This window comes from Puma concolor, chromosome C1 (assembly GCF_028749965.1).
Source record: "Puma concolor isolate L17-30 chromosome C1, mPumCon1.1.hap2, whole genome shotgun sequence".
Taxonomy (NCBI): Eukaryota; Metazoa; Chordata; class Mammalia; order Carnivora; family Felidae; genus Puma; species Puma concolor.
In genome coordinates, this window is record NC_141674.1 from 88,405,205 (window position 1) to 88,430,577 (window position 25,373).

The 25,373-nt window shown below is 33.5% G+C and overlaps 1 protein-coding gene across 9 annotated transcripts in view; it reads right to left on the reverse strand.

Annotated features, from left to right (window-relative positions):
* Nucleotides 1-25,373, reverse strand: part of COL11A1 (collagen type XI alpha 1 chain) — a 217,187-nt gene that overhangs the window by 94,688 nt on the left and 97,126 nt on the right. For all 9 annotated transcript variants that reach the window (XM_086717705.1, XM_025933656.2, XM_086717706.1 and 6 more), the window contains 16 exons: nucleotides 22,732-22,785; nucleotides 19,446-19,499; nucleotides 19,259-19,312; nucleotides 19,020-19,073; nucleotides 17,770-17,823; nucleotides 17,606-17,650; nucleotides 16,377-16,430; nucleotides 15,862-15,906; nucleotides 15,420-15,473; nucleotides 14,918-14,962; nucleotides 9,247-9,300; nucleotides 8,064-8,108; nucleotides 6,956-7,009; nucleotides 6,831-6,875; nucleotides 3,181-3,234; nucleotides 1,007-1,114 (listed from right to left, as the gene is read on the reverse strand). In XM_086717705.1, the coding sequence (XP_086573831.1) occupies nucleotides 1,007-1,114; nucleotides 3,181-3,234; nucleotides 6,831-6,875; nucleotides 6,956-7,009; nucleotides 8,064-8,108; nucleotides 9,247-9,300; nucleotides 14,918-14,962; nucleotides 15,420-15,473; nucleotides 15,862-15,906; nucleotides 16,377-16,430; nucleotides 17,606-17,650; nucleotides 17,770-17,823; nucleotides 19,020-19,073; nucleotides 19,259-19,312; nucleotides 19,446-19,499; nucleotides 22,732-22,785 (873 nt within the window). The remainder of the gene's footprint in view (nucleotides 1-1,006; nucleotides 1,115-3,180; nucleotides 3,235-6,830; nucleotides 6,876-6,955; nucleotides 7,010-8,063; nucleotides 8,109-9,246; nucleotides 9,301-14,917; nucleotides 14,963-15,419; nucleotides 15,474-15,861; nucleotides 15,907-16,376; nucleotides 16,431-17,605; nucleotides 17,651-17,769; nucleotides 17,824-19,019; nucleotides 19,074-19,258; nucleotides 19,313-19,445; nucleotides 19,500-22,731; nucleotides 22,786-25,373) is intronic.

Sequence of the window (25,373 nt, forward strand, 5' to 3'; positions counted from 1 at the left end):
TAACACTTGTCATGGGAATTTCTAGTTCTTTCTTAATTTAACTTCATAGTTACATTATGAGGTGTTCACCATATCACTAAATACTCTATGATGCCATAGTTTTAATGTTGTCTAATATTACATGAAAATGTAAATGTAATGGTTGAAAATATTTTCTGACATAGTATATATAGCACAGTGGCTCTTAAATCAATGAATATTACAATTATGGGGACGTTTTAAAACATAGTGATGCCTGGGTTAACACTAGACTAAAATTAATCTCTTCAAGTTGGGCTTTGACATCATCATTTTGTAAAACACTTGCTTGTGAAAATGCATGTTCATGTGAAAAAATATAAAGTGTACATTTTGGCATGAGGAGCAAAGATAATTCTACCTCTTCCAAAACAATAAGTATACCATCTTTCATTGATTCTTTGATCCATTGTTAATCACATGCACATTCTTTTTTAAACTTTAAATTTTATTTTATTTGAGAGAGAGAATGATAGCAACAGAGAGAGAGAGAGAGAGAGAGAGCATAAGTGGGGGAAGGAGGGAAAGAGAGAGAGAGAGAGAGAGAGAGAGAGAGAGAGAGAGAAAGAGGCAGAGAGAGAGGCAGAGAGAGGGAGAGAGAGAGACAGACAGACAGAGAGAGAGAATCCCAAGCAATGTGGGGCTCAGACTCAGGAACTGTGAGATTATGACCTGAGCCGAAATCAAGAGTCAGACGCTTACCCGACTGAGCCACCCAGGCACCCCAATCACACTCAAATTCTTAATCTCTAATGAACGTGCAAGAGCTTGAAGAACTGCTAATTCTGCAAGGCCAAGGAGAGCAGAGGGGATAGGTGACAAGGGAGAGTGAAAAAGGATCAATGTAGCCGTCTCATGGTTGTACTCCTAATAGTATATGGATATGCTTGAAACGCAATAGAATCCTCTAGTTTTCTGACATAGATGATTAAAAATATTTTTAAATGACAATGAAACATCATCTGTGAATTTAAAGTTGCTCACTGACCTTCTCTCCTGCTTGCCCAGAAGGACCGGGGTCTCCAGTTGGACCTGCTCGACCCTTGGGTCCTTCAGGGCCATCTTCTCCTCTTGGACCTACTTGACCAACTTCTCCCTGAAACACAGAGTAGCAAAATTCTTATAATTTAAAATACATTGGAGATTGAATAACAGACATTATAGTCTATCAGAAAGTCATATTCTTCAACTCTTCATTTATTTCCTTATGTTTTATTTATGACAAAGAGGCCTGAAAACATTTGACTTCATCAACCTTTCCATTGGTAAATAGACAATTGAACACAGTCTGACATTTGAGAGCTTGTTTGGAGGTTCTAGCAGGGGAGTGCAGCTACTCGTATACCCTTGATCGAAGAAGGGTCCTCCTGTATTGGGGAAAGTCGTCCTCTTCGACTGAGCGCGCTTCCGGAGAGACACACGTGGAGTGGTGAGGAAGAAAGGGGACCCCCACCTAGCCAGCCAGATCAGCTGAATCAACCCTGGCGATCAATGGGTTGACAGATGTCGCAGCCAGAACGCCCTCCCATCCTAGTCTGACATTTGAAAACCTACAACAGCCTGATGCTACCATGTTTAATATTAAAGTAATTTTAACACAACTGTGTTGCACAGAGGAAGAAAAAAAAAATAAGATGCAAAGTTAGATGGTATAGGGTGGCAGAATAATCAACCCCAAAATATGCCACTCTGGTGTGAAGATTATTTTGAACTGAAAGCAACTGAGAAGAAGCAGATGTAAGAGAAGCTGCTAACAGCAGGATATAAATTTTCAAAAGTGCCCTCCCTCCCCTTTTTACAAGAAAAGACAAATGTTAATCACTGGAGACAACTAGACCCTTATCAGTCTGGAGCCAAAAGCAGACACCAGAGGAATCTATTCAACAAACTTCATTAACTAGCCTTTGTCTACCTTTAGTTTCCAATATAGCTACCTTCCCACAATTTGCAGCCCTAGAAACTAAAAGTCCTTTTCCTTGTCATCTCTCTAAAAATTTATTCTTCCTTTGCTGAAATGCCATATAAGCCCAAATTCTAACCACCCCTTTGAGTTAATTATCATGGAGTGCTCCCATGTGTAAACTTGAGGCACAGGCTAGAAAACTTCTGTTTGTTTTTCTTTTGTTAATTTGTCTTTTGTCAATCTAATTTTACAGGGCCCCAGCCTGAGAACCTAGCAGGTTAGTAGGAAAAAGTAATTTTCCTCTCTGACAATAGCAATTTTGGAAAACACTTTTGGAACACAAGAAAAATGCCTCCATTTTAGACTTGTTTTTCACATTTATAGTTTTAGGGACTGAAATGTGTAAATCATTGCCCCCATTCTGGAAACAAGCATTACATACATTTTAGGGAAACAAAAAAATTCTGCAGTATGCTTCTTTGCTTAGATATATTAGGTATTATGGTGTTAGATAAAATAAATCTTCCCAATAAAGCATGTAGTTTAATTTACTTTGGGAAACTCGTATTTTTGTTTGTTTTCTAGACATTCATTACCAGAAAAAAAGTGTACTACTTTTATGCTCAAAAATTCAAGATCACTAATAATGAAAGTTCAAGAAAGTTGCAAATACATGGTTTCCAAGCAATAGTTCACCACAAAATTTAGAAGAAACCTATAAAACCTCTTATTTTTTTTACTACTTATTTATTTATTTTAAGACAGAGAGGCAGAGAGAAAAGCCCAAGCAGGCCCTGCACTGTCAACACAGACCCCAATTCAGGGCTCAAACCCACAAAATGAGAGATTGTGGCCTGAGCCAAAATCAAGAGTCAGACAATTTAAACTGCTGAGCCACCCAGACGCCCTTCAAACCACTTCTTTTAAACAATTTGATCATCAACTTAGAAAATACCTATAAATAATACTACTCAACTTTATGCACACACACACACACACACACACACACACACACACACACACACACACAGGATGTAGAACATGGGAATTTAGTATAATATCTGAAAGACTATATTGTCTCCACAAAAATTAACATGTCTAATCTTCATATAAAAATCAAAGTGAGCAAAGTCTCAGTACGAACATTTTTATTTATTCTGTGCTTTCTATATTTAAATATAAGAATATACACACGCATGCCTACATATACACACACACATGTAAGTGTTTATTTAAGTACAAATTTTCCTCTTACTTACTCTGTCACCTTTAAGACCCATGTCACCTTTGAATCCTGGAAAACCATCTTCACCCTAAAAAATAAAAGTAATAAAACTGGTGTTTAATGATTTGCTTGAATGAATCTAAAACATGGCTATATAAAATATGAACACTGATAATTTAGGGAAAATTGTTCTGGGAAATGTGAATCCTAGCTGTGAAATCTCCTTCTCCCTATTCTAATCTTTATTGCCTGTATCCTGTCGTCTTTTTATTATTATTGGCTCCAAGTTACTCCAGGAAATTTTCCTCCAATATGTCAATTAGATCTCTGTCTTATGGGGGATATAACCATTCCCTTATAGTAACATATATCTTATGCCATCTGAACACATAAAAAGTAAATATTTAAATAATTATCATTTTAACTTTGGAATACAAGGACTTTTGATTACCAATTAAAATGTTTTTACCCTTAATTTTATACTAATTCACACCAAAGAATATTATAGTATGCATTTTGTATCATGTGCTTTAGATAAATGCCTTGTAGCTCAACTTGTATTCTATATTACAATCTCTTTTCAGATGCAAAATAAGCAAGCCAACATTATTCTTTACATGTCAATAGAGAATGTTCATTATTACATCAGTTCAGTAATACTGAAAACTGGGCTTCCTTTAGTAAAGAAAGCAGAAATATTTCATACTATTCTGAGTAAAATTTAGATTTTTAACAGTCAGCTTCATAGGGCTGCCTGGGTGGCTCAGTCAGTTAAGCATCCCACTCTTGTTTTTGGCTCAGGTCTTGATCTCATGGTGAGATCGAGCCCCACATCAGGCTCTACACTGGGTGTGGAGCCTGCTTAAGATTTTTTCTCTCTCTTTCTGCCCATCCCTCCCTCAAAAAAAATTAAAAATAAAGAATAAATAAAAGTAAGCTTCATGAACAAACTTAATGTCTCTTAATTTCAAGAAAAAAATTAAATTTCTAAAGAATAACCATTCAATTTTCAATAGCATTAATTGAGCATTACTCTGTTCTGAGTCCATGTATGGAGTATTTTGAGATTTTTAACAATAAAAACTAAGACAGAACATTTGCATTAACTTTGATACACATGGAGATGGATGTTCAGATGATAAAAGCATGAAGATGATGATGGTTCTGGTGTTGGTGGTAGTGAGGCAAGAAGCTATTTGAAGAAGGTTTGACAGGGCAGTTGGTATCTTAATTAGGAGTTAGAGAATGGATATTACTTAAAAAGTTTGAGGAAAGGATATTTCAGGCCGAGTATGAGAACAGAGCTAGGAAGATTGGCACATACACTTCCACATTCTGCTGCCAAGTGACCTCTATAAAAAACAAAACTGATCACACAATTTTTTACTTTAAAACAACTCAATGGTTCCAAATTGTTAATAATGAATATAAGCTGCCATCTCTCCCCTCCCCTTCTGACAAGCATGATCTAGCCCTTGCTTGTTCATTTTGGCAGTCATATCTTTGATCTTGAATCTCCCTTCTACCCCCTACCCAAATGCACTGAGATTGAGTTCTAGAAAAAATTAATTACCTATATTTCCATTTGTAATTTTTGCATTGGTTGCAATTGTCATACACACACCTGCAAACCCTTTACCTTCTCTGTCTACCTCTGTCTACCTTTACTCTTCTTCCAAGACTCAGTTCATAATTCTGCTATGAAGTTTCCTATGACCTCAGTCTTTCTCCCACCTTGAAATTAACCTCTCGGTCTTGTGTGCTCCCACTAAACATTTATTATTATCAGAACATGCCACCCTGCACTTAGTAAATCATAGTTTTTTTCTTTTATTAATTGGTAGAAAAGAAGACTTATGTCTAATTAGCCTCTGTGCTTCCAGTGCCTCATACATTTTGGTCCTCAATAACCATGCCATTTAATAAACATTTACTAAATGGACCCTTACTAAGTGAACATGCCTCAGTGTGTGTTTAGCAAGGTATGTGAAGTACCAGAACATATTAGGTAATTATGGATATGAGACCTAAACCTGGAAACGGGGTCCAATCTGGTATCTTGCTTAAACCTAAAAATTATGACAGGTCTAGAAGTTACCTTTAAGACAAAAGCACGATGTTTTCAGTATTCTGGCTATAAAGTAGCCGTGTAAGTAGGATTCTTTCTGTACTGAATGCAACTGGGCAATAATAGAGGCTTAAAAGCTGAAAATGACCATTTAACTTCCTATTGACTATTGTCTTCATTACCTTCTCTCTAGAGAGAAAGGTAATTACACAGTTGCCAAATTTAGTTTAAAGAACACTGAAATCTATAAACTCAATAACAGATTTTACAATTTTTCCAGGCAGAAATTTTTGTTTTAGGAGAGAACATCGTTGACTATAAGCTATTTCTGGCACATCTTTGTTTTCAATATGTTCACAATTAGAAAATAAATTAGAAAAGCAAATAAGACATAAATTAGAAGACTTAAATTATTAGGTGTATCCTTACAATAAGTGGCATTTTTTAAAACAAGTGACTCTATCAAGTTACTAAGCTTTTCAGTCCTAAAACTATCAGGTCTGAATTAATCTTCAGAAAGAAAAAAGGAGAGGGGTAAACAAGGAATTCACCTATGCCATTTGTCATTGGGTTATGTTGCGTAAGGTCTAAGGAACACATCTGTCTGTACAATGAAGAATTCTAATCCTAGTTAGGGTACTAATTGCATTTTCACCTTTAGTTAACAATTAACATTGTTATGTGTAAAAAGAAACAAAGTTTCAACATCCTTCCTTATCTCTTTCAAGAAAAATGGCCAATGCTAAATGAGATGTATATTTAAAAAAAATAATGAGGGGCGCCTGGGTGGCGCAGTCGGTTAAGCGTCCGACTTCAGCCAGGTCACGATCTCGCGGTCCGGGAGTTTGAGCCCCGCGTCGGGCTCTGGGCTGATGGCTCAGAGTCTGGAGCCTGTTTCCGATTCTGTGTCTCCCTCTCTCTCTGCCCCTCCCCCGTTCATGCTCTGTCTCTCTCTGTCCCAAAAATAAATAAATGTTGAAAAAAAAATTTTTTTTAACATTTATGTAAACAAACAAACAAAAAAAAAAACACCTCACTTTCAGTTTCTTTTCCCAAGGACAATTAAACTACAAATGCTCTATGAAAGATTCCACATTCTTTCATTCACCTCTGCCTAGTTTTAATCTTTATTTCTTCTCATTAATATTTTTGTTTTGCATACAGTATAATATCTAAGATTTCTTCTTCCCCCAATTGATTTAGAGTACTTCTAACTTTCATAATTTCCAATGCATTTCAGCTTAACTTTGGGGATTTCAGTAAAGAAAGAAGGGAATAAACATTCCTCTGTTAGGCATATAACTGGATATGTACAAGCCCTGTGGCTAATTTATTCATAGGCAACTCTATGATTTATAAAAGGTAAACACATGTAAGAAAAAAAGGGATACAGGATTAATTCTGTTTATGACATATCTTTGCTTCTGTTCTATAATGTAGTCCTCACCCCAGGGTATAATCTTTTTTCAAAAAAGTTTCCATGATACACAGTACAAATGTCTGCTATCAAGTAATCACTTAAAATATGGGGAAATGAAATAGCTGTTGAATGAATTTAAATTTTTGATCTAATAGATATGTAGTAATTAAAATCACCTAAATAAATTATATCTTACCTTTTCACCTTTAGAGCCCTTGAGGCCTCTGACACCATCTGCTCCCTATAGAATAAATTAGAAGGATTAAGTGATTGTAATATTTTTCACTGAAAGTAAATGGTTTGAAAAAAAATAACGTTTACCTTTACTCCTCGGGGACCAGGGTAACCAATAGGACCCTGTGGACCAGGAGGACCCTGAAAAAGACCCATTGCTATTTAAACATGCATTATGTTGAAAGTGCTACTCATCCACACAGTAATTTTACCAAATAATCTACAAGAATATGATATTTTTCTACTACTGGTAAAGATTATTTGAGGTTTATCATTTGTTTCTGAAGTCAGATAGGATGAACAAACCATGTGATTAGCCCTACCTACTCCAAATTTACTGTATTATATGTTTATGAAAAAATAAGATAAACATTATCAAGAAGATGATCAAAATTTATATATTTTCCACAGCTGGCTTCATTTAATTAGTTTACCTAAAGGAAACAATTTTTTAAATAGAATATATAATTTCTATAGTAATGCTGTGTTTTAATGCTATTTTAATAAAAATCTAAAACTACCGACTCTAAACAAACTGATCCTACTCCCTTCTCTTGTAATCCAAAGTAGTACTAACAACAAATAAGCTCTTATTTTAATATTTTATTTAGATATTTTGATAATTATTGCTCTTACAATTAAATATTCTCTCGTTTAAAAGCTACCAGAGAGTAATAAAGTAAAATTGGAGTGACATAAATAGTTTAATGATATTTAGTAATTCTTACCCAGTTTCATTATTGTCATTTATGGCCATTCATTCCACATATACTACCTTTGCAAAATCTAGATTTATCTCTGATCATGAGAATATTTATTTAAAAGAGAACATACCCTAATTTATAAAATTACTATTACAAAATTAAAAGTTATCTAAGGCACATCTGTTTTTTTAAACCTTGAATAAAAATAACTACCAGAACATTACTGTATTTAAATGATAGCAAAATAAATCTTCAGAGAGTAAAGACATATTTAAAGGTAGAAACAAACTATTTTCATGTACTTACTTTCTAATATTCCTATCCCTAAATGATAAGAATATATATGTAATGTTTACATATATATTATATGTTTATATATTTATACATATATACATATATATATATATCTATATCATAAAGATGACTGAAGTAAAGCATTTTCTCTTAGACATAAGGTGACAGGACATCTACATAGATACTCTGTAACATACCAGAGCACCTTTTTCTCCAGACTGGCCTTCTTTTCCAGGATGACCCTATATTTAGCAAAAACATATACTGGTAAGATGCAATTTTAATGGTAGTTTATAATAGTATGAAATCGTTCCTTTTTTTTCAAACCTATGGTTTCAAAAGATATTGAACATTTTGCACCTGTGCATATGGCCCTAAACAACATTATAAACTGTAGCATTTGGAAGGAAACATAAGCTTAAATTTTATGGATGTAAGTTTCACCAACTACATAATGTATTTGAGAGTTTGGAAAGAGTACATAAAACAAAACAGATCATCACTAACAATTCAACTCTGGTATCAACAGTTCTTATATAGAGGCATTTTAATCTGACTTCTACTTCTCAGATTGATCAAATAATGAAATACACACCTTCAAAAGGCAGCTAAGGCATATGAACGGGACATTTGATAATATAGCAAGATCATAAATACTAATAGTGTTAATAATAAAACTCTCGAGATTCAATAAGCAAAAATGTATTACTCCATCACAATTATACCCAATAAAAATTTCGCATCTTAGCTCAAAAATCTAAGTAGTTTGAAGAGAAAAAAAAGCATAAATAACCAATTTTTATATATAACACTGTAGAGATAATATATTTACATTATTTATTATTACATTTTGGGTACAATAAACACTGCTATATTTCTAGAAGGAAGGAATCCCTGGAGGCTGAGGATTTTCATGGAAAGTGTTTGAGGAAATTTACAAATGGTGAGAAATTACCCCTTGGACCCTCAAGAAAGAGGTACTTTGAAAAAGAAGAGAGAATGGAAAAGTGCAATGAAAAAACAAAGTGCTACGAAAGGTATAGAGATAAAGATGATTTGAGAAACGCTGAGAGAGTAGTGAGTGGATCTGTTTGCCTGGAACTAATGGCTCATGAGGAAGTAGGAAAATCTGAGCATCTGAGATTCTGGCACCAGAGCACCAGAATGAGTTTATCCAAGAATCACTGCACGATCATTAAAGATTTTGCAATATGGAAGTAACATGATGCAATGGTATTTGAGAGGGGTCAATGTTTAATTACTGGCTCAATTTGTTTTTATTACTAACTTCAGAAAAAAAAATCACTTCTAAAACACATGTGAAACCCATTTTTGAAGATAAATATGTAGAAATTTTAATGACAAGTAACTATTACTTACAGGAGGCCCATCAGCACCAGGAAGTCCTGCAAGTCCTGGTTTTCCTTGTGGTCCCTAATTAAACAGAGAAAAAGCATATCTTATTTCTCTTTTAAATGAGAATAGTGAAAAATATAACATTTATGCAGGAATATACTATCAATAAAATTCTTAACTCAAGTCACTGGTTTTTATCTATAAGCAACAAACATTTAAATAACTGTTAAACATATGTGGAAAATGATATATAGAGATAAATGAAAACCAAATTTGACATACATCCAAAAACATGCTAGTTTTGGCCTGCTTAGTAGTCCCAAATGTATCTTTTTTTATTAACAAATTAGGTTTTGCATACCACAATAAACTAGAGCTTAGAGAATAAAAAGAAAAGCAATATAGATCAGAAATATATTGATTTATATCATTGAAAAATAAACAATGCACATGTCTATCAAAGATACTGATATGTATTGATTCAAATAATTACATAGTAATACTTATAAAATATAACTAATTATTAAAATATGTTAGAAATATATTATATTGCGACAGTTATTCATAGGACATAAAAACAAATCTAATATTTTGATGTCAAAGTTCATAAGCTAATATGCAACTAACAAATAATGACAAAGTAACTATCTATTCAACACATCACTCTTAATTTCCATTTGACCACAGAGGGTTTCAAATCTCTTTTAACATGCCACTACTACAGTTGGAACATAGTAAGAATCACTATTGCAAAAAGTAAACTCTTTCTTGATAGGAACATGGGCATTCTGCTGAGAATAATTAACATATCAAGTCTCCAGAGTTCAAACAAGTATTGCTTACTGGTCAAGTTATTAGCCAGAATTTAGAAACAATTGAAAGGGAAAACATATATAAGCAAGCCTAGATAGTGGACACAATTTAGCATTTTTTTCATTCTCAAAGGGTATTTAGGAAAAGCATTACATTTATGTATATTTACAGTATAATGTTATAAGAGATATAACTTAAATCACAATAGAATAACAAAAAAATGAAGATATCCTTTAAATTGAACAATTTTTATTTTATAACTGAGGTTAACTGCCTCTCATTTAAAAGATTTAAATGTTTCAATCCCGTTTACCACTCTGAAAAGTCATTTTAAGTCAAGTAATCTAACATTATGTAATAATCATTGTAAAACACCGTATTTTTAATGGCAGTATTTTGTCTGTGACATACATTATCTTTTTCTCTCAAGACAATTGTCTTATTTCTTGAAAACAAGATGTAGAATACAAATGCAGAACTATTCCATTAGTTATTCTTATCAACAGACACGATATTTCCACAACCATCACCTACACACAAGACTACATGGATTTTTTGTTACTGCTATATTTAATGGACTAGAAATATTAAAACTCTTGAACTATAAAATGATTTTTTAAACTGAGTTAACCATTCTGACTGATGTGAGGTCATATCTTATTGTAGTTTTAATTTGTATTCCCCTGACAATGAGTGATGTTGAGCATCTTTTCATGTGTCTGTTAGCCATCTGGAAATCTGAAAAATGTCTATTCATGTCTTCTGCCCATTTCTTAACTAGATTACTCGTTTTTTAGGTGTTGAATTTGATAAGTTATTTATATATTTTGGACACTAACCCTTTAGAAGATATATCATTTGCAAATATCTTCTCTCATTCCGTAGGCTGCCTTTTAGTTTTGTTGATTGTTTCCTTCATTGTGCAGAAGCTTTACATTTTGATGAAGTCCCAATAGTTTATTTTTGTTTTTGCTTTCCTTGACTCAGGAAACATATCTAGTAAGAACCTAATGTTTATAGCAGCATTATCAAGAACAGCCAAGTTAGGAAACAGCCAAAGTGTCTATCAACTGATGAATGGATAAAGAAGATGCAACGCACACACACACACACACACACACACACACACACACACACACACACTGGAATGGTACACAGCCATAAAAAAGAATGAAATCATGCCATTTGCAACAATAGGATGGAACCAGATAGTATTATGCTAAGTGAAATAAGTCAGTCAGAAAAAGACAAATACTATATGATTTCACTCACACATGGAATTTAAAAAACAAAACAGATGAACATAGGGGAGAGAAAGAGAAGCAAACTAATAAACAGACTCTTAACTATAGAGAACAAACTTATAATTATTGGGGGGGAGGTGGGCAGGGGGACGGGTTAAACAGGTGATGGGTATTAAGGAGGACACTTGCTATGATGAGCATCGGAGGTTGTATGTAAGTGATGAATCACTAAAGTCTACACCTGAGACTAATATTGTACTATATGTTAGCTAGCTGGAATTTAAATAAAAACTTAGATAAAAATATTTTTAAATTTTTTTAATTAGTTTTCTTTATTTTTGAGAGGTGGAGACAGAGCATGTGTTGGGGAGGAGCAGAGAGAGAGGGAGACACAGAATCCGAAGCAGGCTCCAGGCTCTGAGCTGTCAGCACAGAGCCTGACTCGGGGCTCAAACCCACGAACTGTGAGATCATGACTTAGGCTGAAGTCAGATGCTTAACCAACTGAGCCACCCAGGTGCCCCAACTTGGAGAAAAATATTAAGTTAAAATAAATCCATCTCTTTTATTTATTTTTATTTACTTTTTAAATATTTATTTATTTTGAGAGAGAGAGAGAGAGAGAGAGAGAGAGAGAGAGAGAGAGAGAGATGGAATGAGGAGTTATGTTAAGCATAAGATTAGATAGTCTTTTTTTAATATACCGTCCATTTTAAGTCTCAATTCCATGAAATATCATCATGGGTATGGGTAAATTAACTAATGTTAATATATGAGAGAGTTTCAATATAAATGAACCCAGATCCATATCCATGTCTTCAAAGTCCTTGACTTTAATCTTTATTTTGTGTCTTGTTATTTCATTCTTAACTCATAACATTATATAATACTATTAGTTTTCTGTAAAGAAATTAACATGTGAGTGATGTAAATTCTGACGTCATAAATTAAATCACAGGAAATATTCAGCATATATAAGTTATCAAAATGTCAGGATAAAGAGTACTGTTGTTTTATCCAATTTGGTTAACTAAAAAATTTTATCAAATATTTTATCACAAATATAATGAAAGTACAGGCTTTAGGGAAAAATATAAAAGTTACTGGGAATTTAAAATATATGACAATAGTTAACTTATATCTGTTAGATTATACCATGATCCAACTGAAAATATTATTCACCAAGTTTTGGGAGAAAGGGCTCTTGAGCCAGAATGAACACAATACAGTGTGTCATTAAAAAAAATAAAAGTAATATAGATGCAAAATAAAATGTAACATAGATGCAATATAAACAGAGCATGCCTCTCTTGTGTTCTTGAGTTCCTTTCTTGTTTTGATAAAAAGAGACTATCTTTGAACCCTCAATTTAGATACGTTCAGACCACAGAAGGAAGCAGCTAATGCTTAAGACAGCTTTCTTCTTACCACAAGTACAATGAACCAAATCTTGTATTTTCCCTTTGGCTTGACAAAGGGAATTCAGATATTCTAGTTTACCTTAACAGCAAATTCCTCTTAGTAATCCAATGCATGGTAGAAAACTTAATAGGCATATGCCTCAAGTACAATTTATTATGAATATATTCTGGTCATGATGAGCTAATCTAAAGTATGGTAAAATAGGCCCAAATTAAAATTTCTGATCTAAAGTAAAGATTTGACCACACCTGGGAGGCTCAGTCGGTTAGGCATCTGACTCAATTTCAACTCAGGTCATGATCTCGCAGTTTGTGGGATCAAGCTCCATGTAGGGCTCTGAGCTAACAGCATGGAGCCTGCTTGGGATTATCACTCTCCCTCTCTCTCTCTGCTCCTCCCCCACTTGCAAGCACATACACTCTCTCTCTTTGTCTCAAAAAAACAAAAACAAAAACAAAATACAAGACAAAACAAAAAAAAAACTTTAAAAAGAAATGTCTTAAAGTACATATGTGAAATCACCTTTGGTACTTTACATTTTAAATACATAGGGCAGTCTCCAAAAGAGCTCTAATACTGTACCATATAGAAAATATGCACAGAAAAAAAGTACTTGAAAGACAACTTAAATTTGATGTTAACTCTCACAACATAATAATAGGATAAATAACTCAATTAGAATATTACCAAAGTATGTGAAAAGATATTTTACCAAAGAAAATAGAGAAATGGCCAGTAAGCACATGAATAGATGCTCAACATCACTAGTGGTTAGGGGAATGGAAATTAATAGCACAATGAGATACCATTTCGCTCCAAGAAGAATGACCATAATCAAAAAGAAAAACAAACATTCATGAAGATCTAAGGAAACTAGAATCTTCATACAATGCTGATGGGAAGGAAATAATGGTGCAACAGTTTGGAAGCTTCTTCAAATGTTAAGCATTACGTGCAGCATATAACCCATGGTAACCTATGTATCTACCCAAAAGAGATCAAAATTTGTCCACACAAAGACCTATATGCAAATATTCATAGCAGCACTATTGATAGCAGCTAATAAGCTTAAACAACTTGTAAGTCCATTACTGCTGAACAAGTAAACAAAATGGGGTATATTCCATTAATGGAAACCATTTGGCAATAAAAAGGAGCAAAAAAAAAATGATGTATGCTGCAACATAATAAGCCTCAAAAACTTTAAGTCAAATGAAAGAAATCAGACTCAAAGGTCACATATTATATTCATTTATATGATTAAATTCATATTTTATATTCACTCATGTATTTCATTCACATTAAATGCCCAGTAAAGACAAATCTATAAAGACAGAAAACAGATTAGTGGTTGTCTAAGTCTAGTGGTTGTCTAAGTGGGTAGAACACAAGTGCATATTGACATAAAGTTTCTTTCTGGGGTGGTATAAATGGTCTTAAATTGTGATTGTGGCACAACTCTATATATTTACTGAAAATCACTGGCCAGTACACTCACAATGAGTGAAATTTTATGGTATGAAAATTTTATGGTATGAAATTTTATGGTATGAAATTTTATGGTATGGTATGAAAACTGTTTATCTTTTTTAAATTATATGTTCACATAAATCAACACAAGTAAGGGGAAAAAGACATTAAGAAGAACCTGTTAACATTGTACTGTAACTATAGGGGACAGGAATATTACTTAAGGAATCTGGCAGAAGAAATCAGAGAAAAGCATCTTTTTAATTAAAGATTTATTATTTTTTGATCCAGACATTGAGTTATTAACAAGAACATTCTTTGCCATTTATACATAAAAAATGGTGGGAATCATAACTTCACAATTTTCCCTTAATCAGATCTTGCTAAAAAACCCTTTGTCACAGCAAATCTAATGACATTTTTTAAATAATGAGAAAGAAAAGGAGAACCGAAAGGAAGAGAAAGCATTCATTCATTCCAGTACATTTCTAAAATTAATATAGCTGAGAATGTCACATTTGGAATCTATCCAAATGGAAATATGTGATATTTTATCATTTATAGTTCAGAGATGCATGAATGGCTTCCCCTCACACTGTACCCTCAAGGTTTTACTCCAGATTATTTCCTTATGTGCTGAGCCATCTCAACATCTTATCAAAACCAGACGGCAAGGCATTGCATCTGGCTAAGGTTGACAACCCGAAATTGGTCGCCAGATTACTAGAACAAACAGAGTAACTTACTTTTTCACCAGGAGGACCAATTGGACCTTGTGGACCAGGAAGACCCTATTTTAAAAGAATTTATTTCACATGTCAGGAATCACATCATAAGAACGAATTTTTTAAAAAAGTAAAATAACCTTCTATTTCACATGCAATGAGTTATGAGAATCTGTATACATTCCCCACATTTCCCAGAAAGTTTTGGAACACTATGAGGCATTTTACACAAGCTACTCTTTTGGCAGCGTGATTGTAATGTGATCCGATTCAGACCCTTCTGCAGGTGTGGCTTTCGCCCTGGCATTCCATGAACACTGAATGACTCATTTTATTCTTGGAAAAAAGGGGCCTCTGCACATTTGCTTAATTTAAAAAAAGGGGGGGGGGGAGAATCGCCTTCCTACTTTCACGCTGTAAACATTTTCAGCCCTACACAGAATTTTTGAGGCTGTCAGTTTTCTCACGAAAAGATACGATCTTACCCCATTATCTCAAAGGAGCTGCAGTGGCTTAGACTTACCTGAGGTCCTGGATTCCCTTGCTGACCTGGAGGTCCAGGCTCCCCTTGGGGACCCTGCCACAGGAAAATATAAAGAGTCTTTAATAGGGCTATTTCGCATAGTTTTTTTTTCTTCTCAATTGAAAATCAGTCCCTAAGCCTGCTTCCGATTCTGTGTCTCCCTCTCTCTCTGCCCCTCCCCCATTCATGCTCTGTCTCTCTCTGTCTCAAAAATAAATAAATGTTAAAAAAAAAAATTAAAAAAAAAAAAAAAAAAAGAAAATCAGTCCCTAAATCAGTTTTCCCTATGGAGAATCTGAAAAACTTGGAAAATATTAATGCTAGCAGAACTTAATGGACTTAGCAAAATGAAAGAAATTTTTATTTTAGACTTAGCAAAAAAAGTGATTTGCTAGAACCTAGATGGCAGAAATGAGTTATTTTACAGATGTTATCTACATACCATGTTTCCTTTTGGTCCTGGGGGGCCGTCTACACCTGCAATACCCTTCAATGAAGGAAAAAAAAAATATATATATATATATGTATATAATATACATATGGATGTTTATAAGTTTAAATCCCTCAACAGAAAATCAAAAGACTAACCTAATAGCATGGCACCCACTAGTCTAGGGTGACTAAAACTCATTTTAGGATTTAGAGGAGATGAGATAAAAGGTCAGGTCTATATTCTCCTTTCTGTGTCCACATTGGAGACAACCTAGCAGCATTTTGTACTGTGTGTTGGAAATTTAACATGAAACAGTGAAGTGGATAAACAAAAAGGAGGAGGAAAGAAAGAAAAGGGTAGAGTGGAGAATGATCAGTGTAACCAATAGGCAGCATCATTAGGTCTCAGAATACAATAAGGCAGTAAACACTTAGCTGTCTACTGAAAGCTGTCATGGCCTTGGGCTTTAAAGAGTGACAACAAGCTTTTCCTAGAAAATTCTGAATATTTCCAGCAATACATACAGGCTGCCCTGTAGGTCCTGGAGTCCCCCTTGGTCCCAGCAAACCTCGAGGACCCTAGAAGGAAAAAAAAAAAAAAAAGCATGTCCTCATAAGGAATGCGCTCAAAGTACACTTCCTCCTCTAAAGACATTTTAATGCGATGTTTGGAGCAAAAATATCTATACATCTTTTATTAACACATGGCAAGTAGTGTTTAAAATACCATTTTTATGTAACACAAATATCTCATGTTTATGCTGATCCAAAAGCCAGAATGGGTAACAGAGAGTTTTAGCACATACACTGTGTATTTTGATTCTATACATTTACATATAAATCACTTGGGAAATTTTTAAATATGAAATAATTTCATATTTTATGCCACTTTTGTGTCATTTTCTGATTGGAATGGCAATACTGAATCTTACTAAGTATTATATTTCAATCAAATAAATTATACAAATAGAAAAATCCTGATTTTCACTCGTTTCATATTTAGGTATATTGCGTCTTGAGAGAATATTCACAAAGGGAAAGAAACAGACAGCTGGATAACTATATATACAGATTATAGAAGCCATTCTCCTGAGAGAAGATTGTTTTTAATTATTATTATTTAAAAATTAATCAATATCTCCTTTTCTTTTTTCCCCTCCTCTATCTTCTCTTCTTTTCCTTCTTTAGAAAAATCAGTACAGTTATTTATTACCTCTCATATTCCCTTGAGCTATTATGCCTTTGCATTGACAGGCCCTATAATGTGGCAAGCTTGGACTGAAATTAAGAGGCCTGGGTTCTAGTCTGGTGTTTTGATTAGTTTTGGGTAAACCTTCCCAATTCAGTTTCCTCATTTATATAATTTGGTGGAAAAAATAATATAATTTAGCACATGTCATCCTTATATATGATATATACCAAGCTTGTAAATTTTTTGTTTCTTCTGGTTATGAGATCCATTTATCCTAAACATAGATTCTGGAGCTACTGATGATATAAAAAATAAAATAAAACAAAGAAACAGCAACAAAAACTAGGTAAGTTCTTTGGCTGAAAAGATGTTACCTCTGATTTTCTCTATAACTTGGAACTCCATGTGCCTTTCTTTTAAAATGTTTTCCCATAACAACTGCCTGGTTAGCTTAGGTAAGACTTCTATAGTCACCTGAGTTTATTAGTGACTATACATGTATGACACCAGTCACTATTTTTCCAAACTAGGGTATTATTTTAAAAGAAAGAAAGTTGCTTACAGCTTCACCTGGAAGACCCCTTGGTCCAATTTCTCCATCTTCTCCCTGTCATTGACACAATGAATGGGAGGTAATGCAATTAGACAATATATCAATTCAACAAGACTTTGTTCTCTTATGTTTTCATTTTAAATATTTCTTAAAAGAAATGAAGTTTCATATACCCTCATTCCATCTTCTCCAGGGGGACCAGGAGGACCTTGCGGACCCCGTTCACCCTATTAAACAAATACAAATACGATTAGAAAATGAAATAAAGCAGAATACTCAGAAGTCTACCCTATAGCTATCCTGCTGAATATAACAGACCATTTGGTGGAAAAACTTATGCTTTCTTTGTCCTTCTCAGGACACTGCAAAGATAAATCATATTTTTACATTAACTGCCTTTATATATTACTATGCTAGAAAAAAAGTTCACTTAAATTCTAAAAGCAAAAAGGTTTAAATAAAATACCTAACATAATTATTACAAACTAAATCATTTAGAAAGTTATTTTGCTGATGATTGTTTTAAACAGAGATACACTTGGTTGACTTTATTTTTTTCTGCTTCTAAAATAATTCATAACAATCAGCACAACTCAAGACTAAAGAAATTTTGGATTTTTTAAAAAAGAACATTGTATATTTCTCTTGACATATAGTAGGTATACACTAAATATCTTACTAGGCTTCCATGATGTTCTCTTTTCTGTTTCTTTCTTTTCTTTTTATGTTCTTTAATTTACATAAAGTTTGTCTTATCTTCATTCTTAACTTCTGAAGAAGAAAAATGTGAAGGTCCAAAGCTGTTCTTTGAGAGACTGCCTCTTAGTTTAATTTCCCACTAAAAATATCCCCTAGATTCCTGTTCAGCATGGTGGTTTATTTAGCTTTTGCAAATTATAAGCTCTTGTGTTGGATTGCAAGCTCATATTATCACAAGAAATAGCTTGAGGTGTCTCTGTCAATGGGTACCATTTAACTTAGGATAATAAAATACAGTGTCCAGTATATTAATGACAGACTGCCTAAAGAGGACTCTATTGAGTATATGTCCACACATAAAATATAAGAGGGAAATTAAGGTGATTATCAAAAAATAAGAGGCAAAATTAAATCTCCACTCTTGTCTTTCTATAAATATATCTTCCACATACATGTACATAAAGATTATGCCAGAACTTATATTTGCATGATTAATGTCTAAAAATAATTAAAGAACTCATATTGGTATTACATGTGTAATTCTACATTGTAATTCTACTTATCTTTCTTCCAGTATATAGTAGATGCAGTAATTTACTAAATTATTGTCTTTACAAATATTTAAACTATTATTTTTTATTTCTTAAAGTCCAATGATTCTAAAATAGTTCATAACATTCCTATATTGTCCCTGTATGCAAAGTAACAGAATAGTATATCTTACCCTGTGACCTTTGTCACCTGGCAGACCCGGAAGTCCATCAAATCCTCGATCACCCTGTAAAATAATCATCATCATCATCATATGATCATATTCCCATCATCATATTCCCAATCCAATTCTATACTGTAATTTAATTGTGAAATATTCATTGATATCAAGAAACTCTGTTTTAAAATATAAAATTTTCAGAGGTGAACTGACATACAAGATCTGAATATACAAATGTGTGAGCTCCTGACCTTCGCCCCAGGTTCTCCGGGCATGCCTCTTCCTCCATCAGCACCCGGACGACCCTGATAATGCCAAGAATATGACTAAGCAAAAAGGATTCCTACTGGCACAAAGAAACAACAACAACAACAACAACAAACAAGATAACTGATGATTTCAGATGCCCTCAAAATACACAATAAAAACCAGTCATACCCTTTTTCCAGGTTTTCCTGTTGGACCAGGTGGACCTTGAACACCACGAGGGCCCTATATCAAAACATCATAACTTATTCATTTTATGGAATTTTTGATCAATAAACTGAATCACATTGAGAGAGATGGTTTTAGAAATGTATGTTCTCTTAGCTTTACCTTAATCACTTTAAAATAAAGAAAATTATTTCTTATGTAAAAGCTCAGATAAAGCAGAAGACAAAAGAATAATTTTTCTAAAAGGTTCTTGCCACAAAAAAGAGTCATATTATTTTGTTAAGTTTCTAGAGACAGCTGATTACATTTAAATAAAAGTAATAAAAAGTGATATTTTAACATTTAAAAAATTCCTCAACTACTCATTTTATTCTAAAAAACTTGAGTTTTTTTACATTTCCCTTGAAAACACTCTTAACTACCCATCTATTTTCTCTTTTCTTTCCAATCACTTTTCCTTCATCTTTCCCTTTATTTTTTGGAGATCCTCTCCTACATATTTATTCTTTTATTTGACTTATCACATGGATTATAATTGCCATTTTTCATAATTGAATCTCCCATTAAATTGTTAACTGCTGTGGTGGTTTTAGATTACATCTGTCTTTTCTCCATTATACTCCTACAACTTAGCATAGTGACTGATACATGTTTCTCTCAATCACCTACAAAATGCTGCAGGATGATTTGGTGATCCCTAATGCAAATTATTGTCTGGAACCATGTCATTTCAGATCAAAGGTTAAATATTCTCAGTATGTTTCTTTCTTGGAGCAGTAGAATACAATGTTATGTCAACAAACAATGTCTTTTGTGGGGATTGATCTACATGTTTTTTAAAATAAAATTACACATTTAATAATAGATCAAATGTAGTTCTAGAGTAAACATTATATAGGCCTTTATATCCTTTTTAAAGTTAATTTAAACAATATTCATATGATGAGTGTGGTAGCAAATGTAACACACATTTGAAATTACAAATGTTTTTTATCATCCTTGTAAAATGTTGGTTATAGAAATATGAAATCAAGGTTATCTGATAATTGGAGTTTAAAAGAATATACCTTTCTAAGAAAATTATTGTTGTGAAATGACTCTACCCTATATCTCAGCTGGAAAGCAAAGGGCAATACTAACAGGACAAATCTTAGTTTTTAATGAAAATGATCCTTCTTCACTTGATATTGTATCTCTCTGGATTTGAGTCAAGGAAAGCCACAAAAGCCACAAAAACTACTGCAAAATGTTTTCAGATTCAACTATTTTATAAAGGGGTAAATTTGATGAAAAATTTACAAATTTTGCAAAAGATTAAGCTCCCTAGATTTTCATATAGTGACACTTCAGTATTTTTATGCAATTCTCAGTTAAGTTCCAATGCTTTCCATACCCCTCTGGCAATATTAACCAAGCATGAAATAGAAGGCTGCCATGTTCTGAATCACCCAAATATCTTTCTCAATTTTCTTTGATTTTTTTCTAATTCCAAAACAAATTGTGGTGTAACCATATAAAGGAATACTACTCAGCAACAAAAAAGAATGAACTATTGATGCACTTAACAACTGTGATGAATCTCAAAGGCACCATGTAAATGAAAGAAGCCAGTCTTCAAAGGTTACATAATGCATGATTTCATTTGTACAGTATTCTTGAAAAGATAAAAGTGTAGTAATAAAGAAAAGATCAGTGACTGTCAGGTATTAAGGGTGGAGGAGGGAGATGTGATCATTAAGTGTTGGCTCCAAGAAATTATTTAGGTTATTGAGCCGTTCTCTCTCCTGATGATTATGGTAGTGGTTACAATGAATATACAATGGTGTTGAAATTCATTTTCACCTTGTAATATTTTAAAAATAAAATTAATTTTATTAAAAAAGATTTTTTTACATTTATTTATTTTTGAGAGACAGAGACAGAGTGCGAGCTGGGGAGGGGCAAAGAGATGGAGACACAGAATCCAAAGCAGACTGCAGGCTCTGAGCTGTCAGCACAGAGCCCGACATGGGGCTTGGAACAGTGAGATCATGACCTGAGCTGACATCAGACATTCAACCGACTGAGCCACCCAGGTGTCCCCCAAAATAAAAGTAATTTTAAGGGAAAGAAAAATAATTAGTGGACGGCCACTTGAGAGTTCCTTCAGCGCAATCTGAATTTCTATTTATTGAGTATATCAAGAAGTATTTTCATTTAGGGCGCCTAGGTGACTCAATCAGTTAAGTGTCCTACTTCAGCTCAGGTCATGATCTCATGGTTCATGAGTTCAAGCTCAGCGTTGGGCTCTGTGCTAACAGCTCAGAGCCTGAAGCCTGCTTCATATTCTGTCTCCCTCTCCCTCTGCCCCTCCCCTGCTCATGCTGTGTCTCTCTCTGTCTCTCCAAAATAAATAAACAAATGTAAAAAAAAAAAAAGTTGAAGTATTTTCATTTAAAAATAAATGTATTTGGAAGGCACCTGGGTGGCTCAGTCAGTTAAGCTTCTGACTTCGACTCAGGTCATGATCTCACAGCTTCTGATTTCAAGCCTCCTGCTGGGCTCTGTGCTGACAGCTCAGAGCCTGGAGTCTGCTTTGGATTCTGTGTCTCCCACTCTCTCTGCCCCTCCCCCGCTCGCATTCTCTCTCTCTCCTCCAAAAACAAATAAACATTTAAAAAATAAAGATAAAAATAAATGTATTTTTAAAACGTCACATTTTGTTTTTCTGTTTTCTAGAATGAGTATACTTCCTAATGTGCTTATATTGAATGTTTCTACTTATTATCATTAAAGGAAAGATAATACTTTTAACTTGGTATCATGTAATATAACCTAAGATCTGTTTTTGAAATTTCACTTCAGATGTTTTCAATTCTCATAATTTCCTCAGTTCTACAAAAGGTTTGAAGTTAGCTTCTTTTAAGTATGTTAAATATTGTTTCTGAAACTATATGCTAGGTTCACTTTCCACAGAAAATATCGTGGGTTTGAGACAGGGCCTCTAAGCAGTACAACTGCAGTAGTTCTCTGCTCTGTACAATCTCAAGCCAGTTTAAGATTCTGAAAGCCTATTACTATCAAGCCTTTCCCATCCCAGCTTATTATCTTCTTTTAATATTGTTTAAATTAATCAAGTTATTGGCAGTCAACTGGCCACTAGGGATTTTTCAATTAAAGGAGGTGATGTGAACTTAAAAGTAATGTAAGTAATTTCTTTACTCATAAAACAGATGGCAGATACTTCAATTATCGTACTGGATAAAACGAAGTCAAAAATAAGATAAGTGAAATACATTAGTTTTTTTACCTGAGGACCTGGATCACCACTCTCACCTTTGGCACCAGATGAACCAGGCCCCCCCTGCAGAGAAAAAGTAAGGATATAATAATTTAATTGAGCAATAATTCCCTAACCAATTTCACCCTACCATTTTCACATGAAATGGCTAAACACTGTTCAACATATATTTCATCAAATTAGTATAATTTTATTAATTAATACAATAAAATTTTAAGTCCTGTTTCATTGAAATACATCTTTTCTCAGATTTTGAGTGTATTCAGTGTGAAAGCTGTATTTTAAAGTCTCCATTTTACACATAATTACACAGAAGCCAATTTCATGAGAAATCACATTGAAATTTTCTTTAATGTGTGCACCATCACAGTACTTATGATAATACACAAGGCATTATTTATTATTAAGCTGTGATGCAGTACAGAGGCAACACATTTTTACTGAATCAGGTATATGCTGAATCCATTTATACAGCCGGGACTTGGTGAAATGTTGTTGCTTTTATACTCAGAAATTTCTCAGACACTGAATTCTATAGCAATAAAATGTCAAGACCAGATGCTACCACCATCATTATAATTGTCCTGAAATAATGTCAAAGCATTTTTTCCCAAAATGGTTTATTTCCCAGAAGAATAAGTCCTTATGACAAAAACTTCTTACAAATGTATACATAACTGAAAAAGTGCAACAAAAACCTAGCACATTAACTGGAAAAAATATAAAATCAATTTATAAAAGTGTTGTGGGTTTTAAAAATAAATACCAGACTGTCCATTCCCCTAAAAAGCTTTAGGACATTAAAATTAAACGTGGTGATAATAGTTACTTTGTACTGAAGAAGTATATTTTAGGTGTTTAAGAAGTTTCTGATTTATTTAAATCAATACATATTCAAATAATAGTGCATTGAATCATCATACAAAAAGATCAAAATTGTGCTAAGTCTGAAAATGTTAGCTATCTAGAGCCTCCTGGTGGCTCCAAAGTAAAATAACTATTAATCTGACTCCTAAAAAATACAAAAAAGTCAAATAACAGGAATATTCTAATCTTAAAAATTATAGAATAATAGCCTTCAAGCTCCTAATTAAGAATTCTTGCAACTAAGTTTTTTCAAGAGAAAACCTGGGATTCTACATTAAATCAGATTATGAATCAATGAGTTGAACACAATTGTAGGATAGTCAATTTGTTTTTAATTAATTTATTGCATTATATTCTCTCTATATAAGGACTACCTACTCAACAAATTATAATTACTTTGTCTAAACACTCTAAAAATTATCATGCAATAATTGACAGTAACAGAATTCGAAAATAACCACAATATTTTCTATGTTTCTTGCATATTTATAAGCCTCCATTTGTCTAGAAAAGCAATTGAAAAAAACAATTGAATTAAGAATTTTTCATTGGAAGAATGCATATGTTTGTATCTTAATACAGTGATGTAGACTCTGTTTCTTTTTTTTAAATTTTTTTAAATGTTTTATTTTATTTTTGAGAGACAGAGAGAGACAGGATGAGTGGGGGAGGAGCAGAGAGAGAGAGAGACACAGAATCTGAAGCAGGCTCCAGGGTCTGAGCTGTCAGCACAGATCTAGCCCAACGTGGGGCTTGAACTCGCAAGTGGTGAGATCATGACCTGAGCCGAAGTCAGATGACTAGCTGACTGAGCCACCCAGGCGCCCCGACTCTGTTTCTTTTATATAAAATACTTTAAGACTCTAGAATTTGACAGTCTCTAGTAATTTGATGCTTTGGAGCAAAGGATAATAGAGGAGAAAACTGAAAAGAAACAATATGATGTTTTTTCTCTCAATACCTACCTTTAATATTTAAGGAAGCTAACACTTTCCATAACAAAGGCTTAGGTAGTAAAATTAATTAGTCTTGTATCCGATGTTTGACACTAAGAATGTGTACATGGTGGCCAATGTTTCCTTTCTGCCAACAAACTGGGAACGGCTGACCCTCAAACGGGTGGTGAAAACAGGAACTGTTAATGAAAATGCTTTCACTGCTTCTGCTCATCACTGCCCTGACCCTCTGCAGATCTGCTGAGCTTATGCTTGTCAGGATGATACATAGGAAAATTCCTTTGGAAAATGCAGTTTTAGAGATCCTTTACTGATATTTTTAAATTATGTAACATATGGCAGTATTTCCCAAACATGCTTGACTGTAAGAATCAGCCTGGTGCACTCATTAAAAATATAGTTTGCCACTTTGAACCCTGAACCTTTATCATCAGAATCTCAAGTTAAGGGCCCAGGAGCTTTTTTTTTAATAAAATATATAGATAATTCTTCTACCGCAGATTTATAAAACATTTGCATACTGCTGACTTTCCTCAGTCGTAAATTTGAGTTATCACTAACAAACAATGAAGTATTAACTTCATTTCTTCCTTTGTTAAGTAACATAGAATCTTCCATGTTTATTACTTTGGCAGAACATATGTTCTACATGAGCCCATATGATTGAGTGTATGCCCCTTCAAAATATATAAGATGTACGAATTTTAAGACTGAATTAAGATTACCATAGTTTATGTAAACTACATTAACAAACCTTTGAATAAAATACATGAAGAAAACTATTTATCACCCTAATAAGATAAGTAAAACAAACTAAATAATTAGAAG